Source organism: Natrix helvetica (assembly GCF_964273705.1).
Source record: "Natrix helvetica genome assembly, chromosome: 8".
Lineage (NCBI taxonomy): Eukaryota > Metazoa > Chordata > Lepidosauria > Squamata > Natricidae > Natrix > Natrix helvetica.
This window is the reverse complement of record NC_138559.1, coordinates 22,115,468-22,135,520: the sequence shown is the minus strand read 5'-3', so window position 1 is coordinate 22,135,520 and position 20,053 is coordinate 22,115,468. Positions and strand designations below refer to the sequence as shown.

General features: G+C 42.9%; 1 protein-coding gene across 4 annotated transcripts in view; it reads right to left on the bottom strand.

Moving 5' to 3' along the window:
• The window catches only part of NTM (neurotrimin), a 686,981-nt gene that overhangs the window by 106,109 nt on the left and 560,819 nt on the right, over window positions 1-20,053 (bottom strand). For all 4 annotated transcript variants that reach the window (XM_081961267.1, XM_081961268.1, XM_081961270.1 and 1 more), the window contains one exon: window positions 2,785-3,017. In XM_081961267.1, the coding sequence (XP_081817393.1) occupies window positions 2,785-3,017 (233 nt within the window). The remainder of the gene's footprint in view (window positions 1-2,784; window positions 3,018-20,053) is intronic.

Sequence of the window (20,053 nt, the reverse complement as noted above, 5' to 3'; positions counted from 1 at the left end):
AAGTTATCGTAATAAATTAAATAGTTATTATTTTTGGGGGGTTCCAGTTTATTTTTCTGCTTCAGAGTTGGCCACAATTTATATACAAGGCTTTGAAAGTCACAAACAAACATACCTTTCTTAAATATTACAAAATTCTGAATGCTCCCAATTCCAATTTACTTCAAAGTCAAGCCACAGCAACGTTCTGCCTCGATAACTAGTTACCCTCTTCCTTCAAAGAATGAGACCTTGTAATACCTTCCACTGACAGAATGTGTTGCTCTCTTGAGGAAACGGTATATCTTCCTTCCACAATTATACACGAAGAGAAGCAGCGAAATAATAAAACACTAAAACAACAAACAGAGGGCAGGATTGATTTTATACCAGAGGTTCAGAAAGGATGGGTAAGTAATTACTACTCTCCAGCTTCCATGATTATAGCTTTGATTTTTTTTTAATGTGATCAGCTTTGATGCATGAATTGCAAACAGACGCCATAAATTTGAAAGATAACAGAAAATGCCAAGATTGGAAACACAACTGTTAGTTGTTTCGTGAGTAAAGAGATGTATATGCTTGGAGGAGAAAATTTGCTCTATTTTTTTCCTTTGATTGCTTTAAAAGGAAGGTGTTCTGAACCAGCTCCCCAAACACGGAAAACCATCTGACGTGAACTCAAAAGATTCCTTTATTAGGAATGCTGGAAACCCCAGCAAAAAGTTTGTCTCACAGGCTAACAAGGCCCTCCGACTGGAAGATGAATTGTTGTCTGCCACATCAATTCATCTCCGCCCCATGCCTTTTATCCCCAGAGGTAGGGCCTCGTTAGCAGCTGTGGCTCTTCCATCCCAAAAATCTGCCCATAGATTTCCACTGCTCTCCTCTCCTCTGCTTTCTGTGCATCCACTACACCCAGCTGTCTTCCTCATCAGCCACCTCAAGACCTGGGGGCTGTTGACTCTCTATCTGGGGGTTGACGGACGGTCCAGGCGCAGCCTCTGTCTGTCTCTGCCAGCTCCATTCCCTCTTCCCCCTTGGAGCTCCAAGGTTGCCCTGATGCTGACTCTGACTGCCACGCCTCCTCCTCTGATTCAGCTGCTGGAAGGGCCAGGGGCCAACAGGCCACAACAGAAGGGAGTGGAAGAAGAGGTAGAAAAATGCCTGGGAATTTATTGGCATTCATTGGTTGGTCAATGACAAACATGGTGTAGGAGATGATCTGGCTGAGTTTGAGGGAGGGGTCAAACGTGTCATCAGTCAAGAGTCTCTATGCACCCACAAGGCATCTAAGTCCAGCCCACCTTGAATTCCTTTCTTAACTCCCACTAATTTCCCTTGACCGTTAGTAGTTCAGATTCTTGTAGATTGCTCAACCTTACAATAAATTTTTATACTCTTTTGAAGTGTCTGAATCTCCTGATTTCCCTGATATTTGACATATAGTCCAGCTTATCAACTGCAGGTTAGCTCAGGGCAACTTGGTGTACAAGACCAATGTCTTTCTTAACCCAGCTTGTTTCCAAGTCAATGTATCCATCAGCATTTGAAAATTAGCACGAGTTCAAACTCCCAAGACTCAATTTCCTAACTCTACTAAAACAGCTACCAAGAAAAGCCCAAGATAAATGATCGATGGTAAGGTAAGAAGAAATCCTTATCCTAATCATCCTTATCATTATCCCCATCATCTCAGAATAACAAAATGACAGAGTTGGAAGGGACCTTGGAGGTCTTCTAGACCAACCCCCTGCTCAAACAGCAAACCGTTGCATTTCAAAATATTTCACAAATATTTAAATATCTGCTACTTGCAAAGGTCAGGCATGAATCTTGGTCCATTTCACACAAGCAGATGGTCCATCATTAACCACAGATAAACTGAACTGGACATAAATCCTATTGACCACAACAGGGGAAGGCAACCTTCAGAGACTGACAGTACAGGTAATCCAGGTTAGTAACCCGGTTGTTAAATGAATCTGGCTTCCCCATTGACTTGGCTTGCCAGAAGGTTGCAAAAGGGTGATCCCATCAACCAGGGACACTGCGGCCGTCATAAAGGTGCTACTTCTGCTGCCTGCCAGCTGCCTGCAATTTATCAGTTCAACTCTCACCACGCTCACTGTTGACTCACCCGTCCATCTTTTCGAGGTGTGTAAAATGAGGACCCAGATTGTTGGGAGCAATATGTTGACTCTGTAAACAGCTTAGAGAGGGCTGTAAAGCACTGTGAACAGTATATAAGTCTAAGTGCTATTGCTATTGCTATTGGTGGATAAAAGCCATGGGAACGTCCTGGTATAATGTAATTGAGCCATGACCTGGAATTTCAGCTTCCCCCTTTTTTTCTCCATTGTGAAAAATCTGGATTTAAAACAGCTGTGAGAGGTTTAGTTTTGCTAATCTACTTCTTGCTCCCCGACTGTGGGAAATCTTCCCCGAGCTCTGATTTTTGGGTTTGCTCTGCCGCCATTAAAAAAAAGGAGTTCTAAGACCATCTACATATGGCCTGCAGGCCAACTGCTCCTCATCTGGTTAGAAGATTGCTGTGTTTTTCAAAACCGCCACAAAAGGAGAACAACATCAACTACTCTTGAGTTCCACAAAGGGACGTCCATTCCCCAGAGCAACAAGAGCAGCAGCTGGAGCGCTTTAAATGTCAGAGTCGCATTTGATCTTTATTGGAAGGTTTCTGGTCATGTTCTGGAGTTTGACCTCTTCTTGGGTTGCGCATCTGAAGTTTTCCTCCAGGGCAGACCAGAACCAGAACCACAACCTTTCCCCACCATGAAGCCTTACCTTGCACAATGAGATGGACCCGCGAGGTTTTGGGGTGATTGTCCGTCTGTACTGAGCAAGTATACGGTCCCTCGTCGTACACATCCACATCGTTTATCCGGATGGCGTAATGGGTTTTGGTGTTGGCGATTAGTTCCACTCGGGGGTCCAAGCACCACTTGTCGTTGCCCGCGTAAAGAATGCTGCTTCGGTTGAGCCAAGCGACCCGCGTCACTCGGTTATCCACGATGCATCTGAAGAGAAAAAAAGAGGAGAGGGAGGCAGGGATTATAATCTGCAAAGGGGTTTTCTAAAGGTAGCCTGATTCCTAAACTCTCCATCCTCTCTTCTCTCCTTTCCTCATTCTGAAGTTCTGATATGAGCAGCAGTTATCCCAAAGAGCATAAACCAGCATTTTACCTAGATGTAATGGCTGCATTCTACATACAGCTAGTCCTTACAACCACATTTCTAAAAAAAAATGTTTATATATTTTATTTTTTTAAATGCAACTAATACAAACATAATACATATACATCTAAATAAAAAACAGCAAGGAAAAAAAACCATGAACTAATATTACAGTGCACCCACACACCAGAGACTTTGTTTCCCCCCCCCTTATATTTCTTCGTCTATATAGCAACTAAAATCTATACAATATATTCCAATTGTGCCATTATTCCCTCCAAAACAACATATATTCTTGAATAGGTTTATTCCCTTTGCCTTCCACCAACACTGATTTTATAAAATCCCCCCATATTTCATTATAATTGTTTGCTTTGATCATCCCTTTTTAAAATTTAATTTCCGTAGTTAATTTATTGTTTCTTGCCATACTCCGGATTTCATTCTACCACTCATTTCTTTGATTATCCCAATTCCGTCCCCAATATTTAGCCATCCCTAATCCATTATCAAATTTACAATCAATTCCTTTTTTGTTTCATTTATATCCTGTTTTCCCCACCAGCAACAGTAATATCAATCCTTTAGACATGTCTAAATTGACATTCAAGAGTGCTCTCATTTCTCTAAACACCATGCCCCATATTTTTTGTGCACTATCACAATCCTGACGACCACAATTGAGAGCAAAATTTATGTTGCTAAGCAAGACAGGGGTTAAGTCAGTTTGCCCCATTTTACGACCTTTCCTCCCGGGGTCGTCAACTGTGAATCATTGCAGTTGTAAAGCGGGTCATGCGGTTGTTAAGCAAATCGGCTTTCCCAGTTGACTTTGCTTGTCAGAAGGTCACAAAGGGGGATCACGTCACCACACTGCAACCATCATAAGTACGAGTCAGTTGTCACACATTTAAATTTTGCTGAGGTGACCATGGAGATGCTGCCCCGATCGTAAGTGGGGAAAACAGTCATAAGTCACTTCGTTCACTTCTGTGGTAACTTTGAATGGTCATTAAGTCAACTGTTATAAGTCCAGGACTACCAGTTACCCTTTCATAAGGCTATGAGAACTTGGTTGCATGTCTGGATCTGAGGCCCTGAATATATTTAGGGCCTGGTTTCTTGGTTATATTAACATCCATAGTAACAACTTTATTTATTTGGTGTCATATTTTGTACTGTTTCAATTGTCTATAATTATTTCTATGTGTCATGATGTGCAACACCCAGAGTCACGGGTGTTGACACGGGTGGCTACAGAAATCAAACCAAAATAAAAAGGAATGAACTATATAATGGAATTGGCCAGCTGTTGATTGTTTTACAATCTGTCGTATTGCCAAGTTGTGTATGACACATGTGCCTGATGGGGAGGAGGGTCTAACAGGATGACATTTGCAGGACCCTTCCCAACTATGTTATCAAAGAGCTATAAAAATTTAGATATAGAATAGAATAGAATAAGACAGGACAGGACAGTAAAGAATAGAATAGATATTGGAATGTAGAATAGAATAGATGAGAATAGAATAGAACAGGACAGAACAGGAATGAGAATAGAATAGAATAGAATAGAATAGAATAGGGAATGGGAATAGAATAGGAATAGGAATAGGAATTAGAATGAAAAGAATAAGAAGTAGAGTAGAGTAGAGTAGAGTAGAGTAGGGGAAGGGAAGGGAAGGGAAGGGAAGGGAAGAGAAGAGAAGAGAAGAGAAGAGAAGAGAAGAGAAGAGAAGAGAAGAGAAGAGAAGAGAAGAGAAGAGAAGAGAAGAGAAGAGAAGGCAAGGCATTTTGGCTGCTTTCACCTATTTTCAATTAGCTCTGTTTGACTTCCTCAAACATTGAAATCTTTCCATGCTATACACTCAAATTAGCTGGAGCTCACAGTTCCACCCACATACCTCAGGGAGAAATGTCTTTGAACCTTGTGGGTTGTATGTCACAATCCCCAAACGATGCATAAGCAAAAGTGGCAATCACTTCCACAGAACACTGCAAAGACAGTTTCCAGCCACTAATCATTAACCTATATATTGCATTGACTACAACATTAAATCCAGCCAATTACTTAGACTATCATTATAACACTTCCCAACTCGGCTTTTCATGGGTATTGCCAAGAGTTAGTTAGACTCAATATTGGTTTTATTTTTAAAAAACATATTTATTTTCATTCGTCAACAAGGATCAAACACACCCACCCACCCCAGACTAACATCCAGCACTAACCATAGAAAAAGGGGGTGTTTTGTTTATAAAAGAAAAGAAAAAAGAGACCCTCCCATGTTGAAAATATATGGAATAATAATAATAATAATAATAATAATAATAATAATAATAATAATAATAATAATAATAATAATAATAATAATAATAATAACAACAACAACAACAACAACAACAATAACAATAAATACTTAGGATGCTGGCAGCAACCTGTATCAACCATTGGCAACTGTCAATGGTATTTAATAATAATAATAATAATAATAAATATTTATTTCTTAGCCGCACCCTCTCCCGAAGGACTCGGGGCGGCGTACAATAAAACATAGGAAATAAATATATAAACAAACATACATATAACAAAAGCGTATACCAAGACATATACATATACAAGGAGGAGGTGAGCTGATGAATAAAAAACAATTAAAAACACAATGTTTAAAAACCCCTAAATAATTTAATACAATTAAAATACCCCAAATAAAAAACCCGTCAGGAGCGATATAGTTGGATCAAAGTTGAGCCAGGCCAGCTACTTGAAATAGGTGGGTCTTGAGCTTTACACGAAAGGAGCGGAGGTCAGAGGTATTCCTAATATCCGGGGGGAGGTCATTCCACAGGGCTGGGCCCGCCACAGAGAAGGCTCTACTCCTAGGCGCCGCCCCCCGGCACTGCCTGGTGGACGGCACCTGGAGGAGACCCTCTCTGTGCGAGCGGATTGGTCGCAGGGATGTATGGGGCAGAATACGATCCCGCAAGTAATTTGTGACATGTCTTTAAATTTTCAGTTGACTAAGTTTCATGTGTAATGAATACAAGAAATAATAATAATATTAATGGGACTTTCAAATACAGACAGATCATCATTGGTAACACAACACGCCAGATATCACGGGTGTTGAGGGCCAAAGCATACAGTTTATTGATATCGCTGTACCAGGAGATGCCAGAGTCAAAGAAAAAAAAACTGGAAAAAATCATGAAATACCACGACCTGGCCATCGAAACTAAAAGATTATGGATGAAACATATAACAGTGATACCCATTGTCATCAGGGCATTTGGCACCATGTCCAAGAATTTTACAAGATACATCAACAAATTGCAGCTTCCTGAAATAACACCAGTGGAACTGCAAAAAACTGTGCTACTCGGAACATCTTATATTTTAAGAAGGTCCTTGGTTGATCCCTAGACGCTGGCAGCAAACTGTATCAACCATTAGCACCGGTCACTGGTATTTGTAATGCATTTTTGAATGTGCAGTTGGCTGAGTTTCATGTTTAATGAATAAAGTATAGAAGAAGGAGAAGGTAGAGGAGGAGGAGGAGGAGGAGGAGGAGGAGGAGGAGGAGGAGGAGGAGGAGGAGGAGGAGGAGGAGGAGGAGGAGGAGGCCAGATATCACAGTTGTCGAAAACCGAAACGTACAATTTATTGATATCGCTGTATCAGGAGACTCACTCTCATTATAATTTGCTTCCTTCCTTCCTTCTTCATTCTGCTTTCTTCTTCCTTCTCCCTTTCTTTATTTTTCCTTCCTTGATCTATTCTCATTTTCCTTCCTTTTCTTTGTCCTTCCTCTTTCCTTTTCTCCTTTCCTGTCCATTCTTGCATGCTCAAATGCAAAAGAGGAAACATTTCTCCTTTTGTTTTTAGTGTGTTTTGCTAGCCCTCTGCCAGCAAAAAACGTAGCCTGGGCGAGCTCCGTTTTCACTGGCAGAGGAGCCATGGACCGATCCTTTCCTGTTTCCAGGGTGTCCCCACAGGCCAGATCTAAGTACCCTGTGGGCCGGATCTGGCCCTTGGGCCTTGAGTTCGACACCCCTGACATAGGTAATATATCAATACAGCCCAAGAGCCCACAATGGCAACACTTCAATCCATCTCCCTGGACAGCTTGATATTTTTCCTTCCAAATTCAAGGTGCCATTGGACATTTCTACAAATGCAAAGAATTTGCCTATTCACACTTTTAATGCACTGTAAGCAACCTAGATTCAAACAGGAAGCTGCAGACAGAAATACCCATCGATAAATTATAGTCATTTTCCCTTTCTTGCCTGTCATCTATGGATGTTGTGATTCTTGTTTCACATGTCATTTATTTGACTCATCTTTTTGGATTGTTTACGTGGCCTTGAATTCAAATCTTGAACACCATTTTTAAGCAGAGGTTTGTTCTGACCTAGGCTTCATGAGAAAGCATAAATCACAAACTTAGTCCCTCAAACCTTCTTTTATTTAGACGACTGTGAATTACGGTCATTCACAGCCCGTAGTGATTCACAAATATTCTGTGGAGATTCTGACAGATGTCTGCTCAGGTTGCCACAGTTTTTCAGGGGAATGTTGATAAGCACCCACCTTTATCTCCCTTGAAATGCTGCAATTAGAGACCTAATTGCCATTTAGTATTACAAGGTCAAGCAGAGCACAGAGTCAAACAGAATTTTTTAGAGCTTGAACCGACTAGAATGAACTAATTGCTTCCTGTAAAAGCTCAGGTCTGTTTGCTCCTCTTTTATGTCTCATGTGAGGGGCCAATCATCTCCAAGCCTTACTCCCAAGTCACCCTTTTTTTCTTAATTGTTCTTGCCTTCTGGCAGCTCTGTGCATGCCCACACTGGGAACAAGCTCCCACTGTTCTTCTGCCTCACTGATGTCAGGCTCTGGAGGCAGCACATAACTATCAGATGGCCTTGGTCCTCTCTCTGCCTCTGAAGCAGACCCCTCATCTGAGCCTTCCCCAGATTCCAGGACTGGCCCATGTTCCTCCCCAATATCCTCACCCTCTGACTTTGCTGCCAGCTCTGCAGACCGTCGGCAGACCACAACAGGTTTAAAGGAAACTTCACATTTAACAGCCTGTGTAACTCAATAGAAAGGCTATGTGAAAATACCAATGATAGTAGGCCTTTTCATCATCCAGGAGGCCTAAAAAGGAGACTGCATTTTGTTCACAATATTCAATTACTTTTAGGGATAAGGGTTTATGACTGAAATGTAAACAGAGTTTGGAGTTATACACAGATAGATAATGGAATATTAGATAGATGTCACCCAACACAACAGAGTTAATGGTCTGCAAGTTGCATTGCGAAAGCCAATGAACCAAGTCGGCTTCCTCCATATTGAAAAGGAGCACAGCAACCTTTTCACGAAGTTACACAGAATCACTTAATTGTGATTCAAGCTTGCATGACTCATTCCTTTCAATGGGGGCTTGTCCAGGGCAGCTATTTGGTAAGGAGCACACTACATAATTTCTCTCTCTTACTCTCTCTCTCTCTCACACACACAGAGACACATACTTCTCACTCTCTCTATTTCTATCATTTCTCTCTCTCACACACACACCTCTATTTCTATCCTCTCTCTCATTCTAGTATCTATCCTCTCTCTCACACAGACACACACATCTCTCTGTGTTTCTTTCTATCATCTCCCTCCCTCCCTCCTTCCCTCCACCCACCCACCCACCCACCCACCCATCCATCCATCCATCCATCTAAAATGGTATAGGATTTGCTTGGGTGAGTGGGGGGTTTGGACTAGATGACCTACAAGGTCCCTTCCAACTCTGTTAATCTGTGATAAAACTACCAGGGAGGACCAGGTACTTGGAGCACATAAACAAAACCTTCCCTCTGCTTCATATCGTGCCCCACCAAGAAACACAATCTGAGGCCTCTTTTCCCGAGAGAGATCCATCAAAAAGATACACTAAGTGGTGTGTGGTGTTGTTTCCCCCCCCCCCACACACACACACATTGAGTCCATTTCTTTCAACGCTTCTGCTTTAGGACATGAGTTGGTTGTTCTTTGCTTTCCCTGACAAGCTAAGCTCAAAACAGCTCCATTGCTACAGCATCTCTCTCTCTCTCACACACTTTGCTTTTCAATCTGCCAGGCCTCGGTGCCTTTGGCAACCTGCTGCAGGAGCAAGACGACAATGACAAGCTTAGAATTGGTCCTCGTTACCCCAAACTCAAACAACTCAAAAGTCCTTTTATATATCGGTACAACTGAACACATGCGCCCATCATAACAAACAGTCCCGCTTGCGATACCATGGAAACAAGGGAAAAAAGCCAAGCCAAGAAACAGAAGTGGCATTTGAGAGTTTAAAAATAAAGAGGCAGAAAAGCTTTTGCCACTGTGGATTTTTTCTGGGGGAAATGAGGGGGAGGGGGGGGAAACCAACCCATAACATACATCCTGTTGAAGATGATACTCCTTGGTGAGAAGGCAATGAAACTCAACTGATTTATAGGACTTCCTTCCCCCCCAGTTTTGCTGAAAATTGTCTAGGAACAACAATCGTAAGTTAACACTGTAACTCTCCCAATGAACCATGGTGTGAAGTGAAGAAATCTAGAAAACAGAGATGTTGGGACTTTGGAAAAAGTTCAGAGAAGAGCAACTAAGATGATTAAAGTCCTGGAGACAAAAAAAACAAACATCAAATCAAGATTCTACTCAGTGTATCCTCAGTTTACAACCAGACTTGGGGCCAGAATTCCTGTTGCTACGCAAGGTGGTTGTGAAAGGACTTGCTCCAATTTTATGACCTTTCCCCCCTCCCCCCCAGTTGTTAAGCGAATCACTGAAATTGCTAAGCGAATCACATAGTTGTTATTGAGAAATGCAGATTTGGTAATCCATTACTCCCTGGAGCAAGGTCTCAACCAAGGTACGGTTAGCCCTCAGCCACAATAGGAATTCTCCAACAAGCCCCTTCATTGCATCAGACCAAACTTCAACCAAATCTAGCAATTGAACTTACTTCTGGTGTGAACCCAGTAATCACTTACAGGGATATACACAAATATATAGGGCCTTGCTGGCGAACCTATGGCACTCCAACAGGCATGTGCGCGCACCTCCCAGCAGCCAGCTAGTCTTCGGGTCTCTGCCATGCATGAGTGGGGGGCAGATCATGTGCATGGGGGGCAGGACACGTGAGGGGGGACACGCATGCACAGGGGATGCACATTCATTGCAATTTGGAGTTGGGGGGGCATGTGGGTGCATTCACGCGCACGCACGCACTTTGGCTACTTGGTTCGGAAAAGGTTTGCCATCACTGATCTAGGCATTTGCATCTATATTGTGGGGGAAAAGTTTCTTTCTGGACTCTAGTTACGGATAAACTAAGTTCTTAGCCAGGGCACAGAGGACAAGGGAAGGGAAGAAACGAGGGGTGGGGAGGAATGGGTCTCATTTCTTTTTGTGACTCCCAAATCGGAGAACAAAGGACAGTGTTTTTCATGCGTCCTCTTGGGAAGCAATAATGCTGCCTGATGATGTCGTATCACTTTCAGATGGCTCTGAGGAAAAAATAAAATAAAATAAAACTTTTTCTAAGGGTTCAACAGCTGACAGTTGGAAGGAACATCTCTAGAATAAACAGAACATTTTCAAATCCTTCTTATCTTCTTGCTAACTATCTAGAAGCACACTGGTTGGGCTTTTCTTTTCTTTCTTTTTTTATAAAAGAAATGGATCAAAAGGTGACTCTTAAATTTTATAAATCCATAAATGTGATTATACACACACCCGCGATGGAGTCTGGCACATCATGTTCCAATCTTTTAAAAAAATAAAAACGGGACTGAACGTAGCATCTCGTACGTTTCTCTCTTGAATGCATGTGACAGATAACTTGTCAAGTATCAAATTTCTCCATTATTGCCTTTGTGCTGGGAATGCAATATACCATTACGCTGACAGAAAATAACAGCAGACATTAAATGTGCGACAGTGGGCTTCTGCGCTGCGAAGATGGGCTTCACGTATATCTGTCCTAATCTTTCGTGATGCCAGATTCGAGAAAATTGATTTCCAGATTAAAACAAACCAACAACAACAAAAACAGACGGCAATATTTTGGAGCAGAGCCTAGCTGTTTTAGCAGCCTGGCAGACAAACTCTTTGCCTTGATGGAGCTACTGTCATCTTGCAATAGGTTGGTTCCCCTCACACCTATGTGCTAGTTGTTCCCGACTCTAGGGGGCGGTGCTCATCTCTGTTTCAAAGCCAAAGAGCCAGTGCTGTTCAAAGACGTCTCCGTGGTCATGTGGCCGGCATGACTAAACTCCAAAGCATGGGTGGATTCCTGCCAGTTCTAACCTCTTCTATAGAAGAGATTCCAAAAATCTATAGTGAAGTTGAGAACCGGTTCCAGCTCCCTCCCTCTCTCCACCCGTCCGCACATCATCAAAATGAAGAGCGAGAGGAGGAATTCTGGGAGTTGAAGTCCACAAGTCTTAAAGCTGTCAAGTTTGAACACCCCTGGGATTTTTTCCTAAAGTGTAAGGGGTGTAAGGGTCTTGTAACTTGACAGCTTTAAGACTTGCTTCAAATGCCAGAGTTTCTGAGCCAACATTTTGGTTGCTAAGCAAGAGTGTTGTTAAGTGAGTTTCACCGCATTTTACAAGTTGGCCACGCCCACCTGGTCACATGGCCAGCAAGCCACTCCCACAAAGCAGACCACACCTACAGAAGAGGTTCTAAAAAAACCGTCAAAGGCATACGGAACTCTGTTACTTTCCCACCAAAGGTGGTCCCTATTTTTCTACTTGCATTTCTACATGCTTTCGAACTTCTAGGTTGGTAGAAGCTGGGAGAAGTAATGGGAGCTCACTCCATTACACAGCACTAGGGATTCAAACTGCCAAACTGCCGACCTTTCTGATCGACAAGCTCACTGTCTTAGTCACTGAAGCCTTCCTTGCAATAAGCAACATCTTGGAAAACTATACCACCTTGTGGATTTAAAAGGTGGGGGAGAGAGAATGACAAATATCTCGAGGAAAAGAAGGGATCTAACAAAGTTTTTCACATATCCAATGTCAGGGTTCCAAATAGGAACCTCGAATAAATAACAACCCAAGGCTAGAAATTCCTCAAAGTTCCAATTTATTAGAAGAGATATGTTGGCCCATCTGAGAAAATCCGAATCTGAAAGCTTCCAGGTATTCCCCACACAGTTTCACCTAACCTGCCCCCAACACCCACAAGCCCATCACACGGTCCAATCAGTCATTGCCATGAAGGAAGATTTTTCCCAAACACATCTGTCCAGATGCAGGGACAAGGCAACCCTGCCTTTCAGAGAAGGAATGTTATCTTGGCTACATATCTCCCATGGACCATACCATCCCCCCTCCCAATTTCCCACAGTAGAATATGTTTGGATATGTGGCAGGCTTGAGGCTCTATACAAAGATGGCTTCCAAGCCTGACATCCCTTTGGTAAACTCATAGTAAGGTAAAGGTTTTCCTGTCAGCCATGTTCGACTCAATGGCACGATGCTCATCTCCGTTTCTTTGGTTGAGGAAGCCAGCATTGTATGAAGACAATTTCCATGACAATGTAGCCAACGTGACTCTACATCAAGTTGCATGGAACGCTGTTAACTTCCCACTGAGGGGGTACCTATTTATCTACTTGCATTTGCATGCTTCTGAACAGCCAGGCGGCAGGAGTTGGAGTAAGTGACGGGAGCTCACCCCATCAAGTAGCACTTGGGTCTTGAACCCAGGCTGCCAGCTGACAAGCTTGGCGTCCTTAACCCTGGAGCTATTGTGCCTCCCAAACCCCTGGTATCTTCATCTAATTTCCTCCTTTTCTCTCTGACTTTGCTGGATATCTCAGCACCCCTCTACATTTCGTCCTTGTCACTGAAACACAGAATCCAGATGAAGCTGTAAAAGCTACTGTCAGTTTTGCTTTGGCAGATGCTGGCCTAAAGCTGATGCCTAGGAGAACTGCAGCTGACCCTCAAGAGCAAGGCAAAACCTTGAGCTTCTCGGCAAGAAAATGAAATTATTGCACAGTGGTATGCTGCTCAGTTGCTTTCTGTGAGATCGGAGGCCGTATGAATTTGATAAATAAATGCAAAAGATGGAAAGAGGTGTGCATGTGACAGAGAGAGAGGGGGGAATAGGCTAGGCTAGAATAGGCTAGGCTAGCGTAGGAGTAGTGGGCTGAGAGAGGCTGTGAGTTCCTGAAGACATTGTAGAAGGAGAGCTACAACAGCCCAAAATTAGGACTTGCTAGCCTCATTTCACATGCTAGTCATACTGTTCAAGAGTCGTGGTGGCGCAGTGGTTAGAATGAAGTATTGCAGACTAATTCTGCCATCTGCCAGTAGTTCAATTCTCATTGGTTCAAGGTTGACTCAGCCTTCCATCCTTCCGAGGTGGGTAAAATAAGGATTGCAGATTGTTGGAGGCAAAGATGCTGACTCTGTAAACCGTTTAGAGAGGGCTGTAAAGCACTGTGAAGCGGTCTATAAGTCTAAGTGTTATTGCTAAGTGTTAAGGAAGGAAGGGAAAAAGAGGAAGGAAGGAAGGAAGGAAGGAAGGAAGGAAGGAAGGAAGGAAGGAAGGAAGGAAGGAAGGAGGGAAGGAAGGACGGACCACGGTGATACAGTGGTTGAATGCAATATTGCAGGCTACCTCTGCCGACTGCCGTGAGTTGCAATGCTATTGCTATGGCTTACTTCACTCTACTCCATACATAGCACAAAGTGGGCTGGAGCTCTCAAAGCTCTGTCCCTTGTTAGTCCATCTATACAGGTGCTGCCACACTCCTGATTTTTGACCATCCTGAAGTCATCCAATGAACTCCCCAGTCATTTGGGGACTCTGACCTGAATCTGCCTGGATGAAATCCAACCCTTTAACCTGAAATCAAGCACTATTTTAAGGTATCGTTATACTCTGTGGCTTTTACGCAGTATGCACCCAGCTTAACCTATAATGTTTCAAGGCCAGTGCCGATAAATGCCTAGGTTCCCTTCTTCCTCTCAGAGTTAACGGTTTAGCCCCCTTTCCCCATTACTTTCTCAGTTGTCAATGTTTCAGCAGAGTGCTGAACTCTCTCAATTATGAGCCATTCCCCTAAATAAATTCCACGTCTGTTTTGTGTAGTTGACACTAATGGCCCTGCAAATAAAGTCATTGCATCTCTTTCAATAACTTCAGAGACTGGGGAAGCGTGGGGGTGGATGGGTGCGGGAAGCGAAGAGAGACCACATTTAACTAGGCGCCAAGCTCAGGCAGGGCCATGCTCAACCACTGGGATCCGATGTGAGGCACTCAGCTTAAATATATAATGGGAAATCATCATAACCGAGTGGATATTTTTTTTAGTCCCTAAATGGATTTCCAGAGAGCCAGGCACAAAACGCTGGAGGGGTTCAGGTTGGGCAAGTAATTGTGGAGCCATGGAGTTGAAGCGCCAAAGACAAGAGAACAAAATGTAGCTGTGCCATTCAGCGTATGTGATGCGAGGTGGCACCGCAGTTGGCACAAGAGAAGGAGCACAGATTTTTTTTTAAAGAATTCTACCCTCATAAAAAAAAGGAGGAAATTGTTCTTCATATTTTCTCTTCTCCCAATAGGAATGTAACTGAAAGATGTGGCAATTATTTCAATGATATCAAGGATTTAACTGCATTATTTGTTCTAATTAATCTTATTTGCACAAGGGATTGCTGAAATGCAACTGCCTATCCCTGTTATGGTTTTCAGTGGATTCCAGTCATTCCAAGATTTATAAATTTAAAGGTATTGTAGAAGCAACCCTCCCCCTTTTAAAGTTTCTTAGTAGTTTTTTTTTTCATAATGCAAGATGGTTCCCGAGATCATTTGATTTTGTTTTGTTTTCATTATTTGTTTCTTTCAGATTGTGCAATATTTAGTAATATTAGTGTTGGGTTTCCGAAAGATGCCCTAACTAATTCATGAGCATTGAGCCAAGTTTCAAAAGAAAGCTGATCGTTTATTAGGAACACCATTTTGGCAAGACCCCATTGTAGTCAGATCTGACCTCATTTAAATTATGGCTGAATTTTATCCCTGTTTCTTCCCTCCCCTTAGTCTGTGTCATACATCACATTCTCTCACGAGGTGCACACCTCACAAGCCTGCTGTAGAAATCTGAAACCTGACTCTAGCCAAAGGTATGCACTTTCCTCGCCATGGCAACTTGATAACAGACATAAAAATGCTTTATGAGTTGACAATTAGTAGTAAAATATTAGTATTCATATAATTCCCATGTAAAGCAAAATATACCAAAGGCTGTCTTTTTTTTTTAAAAAAAAATCAGATTTTAAAACAAGTTTGGATTTGAATGATTATACTTTTTCATGTTGTAATAAAATATATAAAACAAAAAAGGGAAAAAAAAACAACCATCACCTTTGGAAAAAATGTGTTTCTTCAAATTTGCAGAACCAATGGCGTCCTTTCCTTGCCAAACTTGCCTAGGTTACTATTTTGAGAGGGAAGGGAATCTGGGTTTATTTATGAAACATGTTTCTCTGCAATCAGGATGACTCTGGTCAGCTCACACCAAAATTTATTTTTAAAAAAGAGAAGACAGTAAACAACAGCTTGTTGTTCCAGAAAATGCCAAACATGTTCTCACCAATGCTAAGAGGGCAAATCACTTGTATATAAACTGAAACCCCCCACTGCCTTCTAGTGTTGATGGGGTTACCTAGTTGGGTAATGAAATGTCTGCAAGAAAATAATGATGCTCAGAGAGCACCAAAAATGCCAGAGTCCTCCTCCTACTCTTCCTCCTCCTCCAACCACACTTCCTTATAGCTAGTGGTGGGATTCAGCCGGTTCAGATTGATTCGGGTGAACTAGATGCTAATTTTACATCTGGTTGACAAACCGGTAGTTGCAAGCACTGGATGGCCCCTCCCACCCTGCTCCGCCCCTCCCAGGGGTCTTCACGCAGCCCGTTTTGGATGTCAGGTAAGTGCAGGGACTGCACAGAGGATCTGGGAGGGCAAAAAATGGGCCTCCTGGAAGTTCCAAAAGTCCAGAAACGGGCTCATTTCCAGTCTTCAAAGGGACTTTGAAGCCCGGGAGAGGCCATTTTTGCCCTTCCAGAGGATTAAGGACAGCCTACAGAGCCTAGGGAGGGCAAAAAACGGGCCTCTCAGAAGTTCTGGAAGTCCAGAAACGGACTCGTTTCTGGCCTCTGGAGGGTCTCCGGAGCCTGGGGAGGCTGTTTTCGCCCTCCCGGAGACTCGAGAAAAGCCTCCGGAGCCTGGGGAGGATGAAAACACCCTCCCCTGCTGTGGTGCAATAGGTTGAGAAGGCTACGCCCACCATGGCCACGCCCACCCAGCAACCAGGCAGAGAACCAGTTGCTAAAAATTTTCAATCCCACCCCTGTTTGTGGCACTGATGTTGATACCTAGTCTGGTAATGGACCATCTGCAGGAAAGCAACCAAGCTCAGAGACCACCAAGGACCCCATGAGACAAGTTGTCTTGAAGTGACTCCTTTTCATCCTTGAAGACCAGGAAGAAGAAGAATCCCATGGTGTGTTGGTGGGATGCAGTGAGTGCCAGATTGAGAATGGGGCATGGCCAACCAGAGAGTCCATTGGGTGTTCATCAGAAACTATTGAAAAAAGTCTCCTTCTCATAGATAGCTGACTTCATTGCTATGATAGAAACACAAAAAAAGGAGAAAAGCAAAAGAAAAATAAAGCATGCTCCAGTGTGATAGAAGATTCCTACATATGTAGAAGCTGGATAAAGCGAAATTGTCTGGTCCCTAAAATAACTTGGTTTGCTTGTCTACCCCAAAGAAACTAGCAAAAAGCTTAGCTTGGTACGGAATTGATTAAAAACAAAACAATGCTGCCTTGGGTTCCATATACATTCAGTCAACTCTTTAGGGGGTCCAGCTGTGCACTTTTTAATCCACTCAGTTTAGATTTATATCTCTGGGATTCTTTGGGGATAACAGTGGGAAAAAACCTCCCTCCCATTATGCTCGTATGAATATTCCAGGAGACCTGTTTAGGGATCTGGGTCCAAGTGGTTCCCTTATCTCCTATCACACCTGCAGTCGAAACTCACGGGCTTGTGGGTACCAGCATCAAGTGAGCAAACAAGGGATTTATTACAGATTGGCTTTGCACGCCAATCTCTGGCATCAGAAGAGCAAAGGGATAGGGGAGATGAGATGCAACACCAAAATCAGATCAACATGTGGCCAAGTGCCAGGAACATTCATTCCTTCAGGTCCCTCCTGTTTGATTTCCTGCCCCCTGCTCCCTTCCTGGGCAGGTCCCATGAGGATTGATCATATTTATCCTGTGTATCCAACACCTGAGTTCCTCCCTGGTCAATGTTGATTTCGTCTCTTCCTCGTTCCCTCCCAACTTCCAAATATTTGAAAACATCGGTTCAACCAAGCTCACCTTGATACCGCAGAGAGGATTATGTTTACCTAAGATGCAACATTTGAAAAGGTTAGGACGAAAGCTGCTGCAGAATTGAACTTCAAAGGAAATCCTAATTATTCTTTGGAGGGGAAGGAAAAAAAAAAACCAAGAAAGCGACTCTGAGCAAATTTGAACACAGCAAGAAATGTTTCTCAATGGGCTCGCTTGGAGAATAGAAATGAGACGTCTGTCTTAGTCAAGGTGCAATTTTGGCATCTCCTTTTGGGTTTCTTTTTTCCACCCCTTGAAATTCAAGTTCCATTTGAGAAGAAAACTTGACTGTCTATACTTTGGGCACAATTCTGACAAGCAGTGTCTAAGTCCAGAGAGAGGGAGGGGGAGAGAGAAAGAGAGAGATAGAGACACAGAGAGAGAGATGATTAGAGATACAGATACACACACACACACACACACATACACACACACACACAGAGAGAGAGAGAGAGAGAGAGAGAGAGAGAGAGATGATTAGAGATACAGATAAAGAGATAGATATATGATTAGAGATACACATACAGAGAGAGGGGGGAGAAGGAGAGAGAGGAAGAAGGGAGAGAGAGAAACAGAGAAAGAGAGAGAAGGAGGGAGGAGAGAGAAAACAGAGAGAAACAGAGAGAGAAGAAAAAGAGATGATTAGAGATACAGAGAAAGAGAAAGAAAGATGATTAGAGATACAGATATAGATAGATAGATGATAGATAGATAGATAGATAGATAGATAGATAGATAGATAGATAGATAGATAGATGGATGGATGGATGGATGGATGGGTGGGTGGGTGGGTGGGTGGGTGGGTGGGTGGGTGGATAGATAGATGAATAGAATAGGAATAGAATAGAAAACGAGAGATAGATATCAATAGAGATAGAAAGATAGAGACAGACATAGAGATACATTTGGATGGACTTCTCCACCTCTAGGCTTTTACCTTCTTCAGAAGCGCGTGCCAACAAAGGGTGAAAGAAGAAAAGAAAAGAAAGGAGAGCCGTTTTCACATTCTAATTTCATCCCCTCCTTTCATTTCCCCCCACCCCACCCCTCTGCCCTTGAGGACATCATCCTTAACATATATTTCATTTCACAGCTGCATTATGGCACCACAAAATCCTGTGAATCCAATTTAAGAACAGATTACCTCCTCACTTACTTCATTTGAAGCAATTACATGTTAATTTTCATTGAGTCGAGCCTAATGCATACCAATCTGAGGCCGCAATCTCATTTGAATTCTTCAGAGAGAGAGAGAGAGTATTTCTAGGCCTTTGGCTCCCAAAGCTCCCCAATCAAAGGGCCACCTCATATTCCTTCTCCACCACCTCTTGTTCTCCGTTGCCCCTTTCTTCTTCCTTTGCTTTCCTTTGGCTACTGGTTTTCTATTTGCTTCTTGTGTTTCCCGACATGGGACTTTCTTCCTCTTCCCAAAGATCATTTACAACTAGCTACTGTCACTCCCAAGAGGGTGTGGATGGGAGTGTGAATGCTACAAAGGCAAAAAAAAAGTTCATGACTCCTGATTAATTGAGCATGGCACATTCACAAGCTTTCCTCGAGCCTCTGGGAGGGCGAAAACAGCCTTCCCTGGGCTCCAGACACCCCCGGGAGGCTGGAAACGGGACATTTCTGGACTTCTGATACTTCCAGTAGGCCGGTTTTATGCCGTCCATGTCACTGCGTTAAATTGTTTGCTAGCCTGAACTGACTGAATTGACACTAAATAGTTAAACTGAAAGAGTTATTGCGCAGGTCATAAGTTCTTATCTGACAGTGATGTACTGCGCATGCTTCACACATTCCAGAGCTTTCCTTCTGATCTTTGTCCGTCTACCAGGAGACTGGCAGACAAGCTGTTTTTTCAAAATGTAACAATTAGTTAGTTTTGTTTTATTTCCATTTATTATTTTTGTATTAAAAGTTTGTTTATTAATTAGAATATGTTTCTCCAGAATGTTTATTTCTTTTTCTTCGCACCTTAAAGAATATGCCTGTTGGAAACAGCCGCGGTCTAAGCCTCGTTTAGTTCAGGGTGAAATAAATCTTCCCCTGACAGTCCACAGGCTCTGGAGGCTTTCCTTGAGCCTCCAGAAAGGCGAAAACGGCCTCCACAAGGGACCTACATGTACCTGGCATGATGAACAGGCTGCGTAGAGACTCCTGGGAGGGGCAGGATAAGGGTTAGGGTCAGCCAGTCCTTGTAACTACCGGTTCAGCAAGCCAGATTAAAATTAATATCTGGCTCACACAAACCAGTGCAAACTGGCTGAATCCAACTCCTGTTCCTGACATAAAACGCTCCTAGCATTTTGGCCTTCTCTCAAAAAGAAGATCCTTTTTCATCAGGTTGGCTGCTGTTTTCTCTCTCCTTTTGCCTCTAGATGATG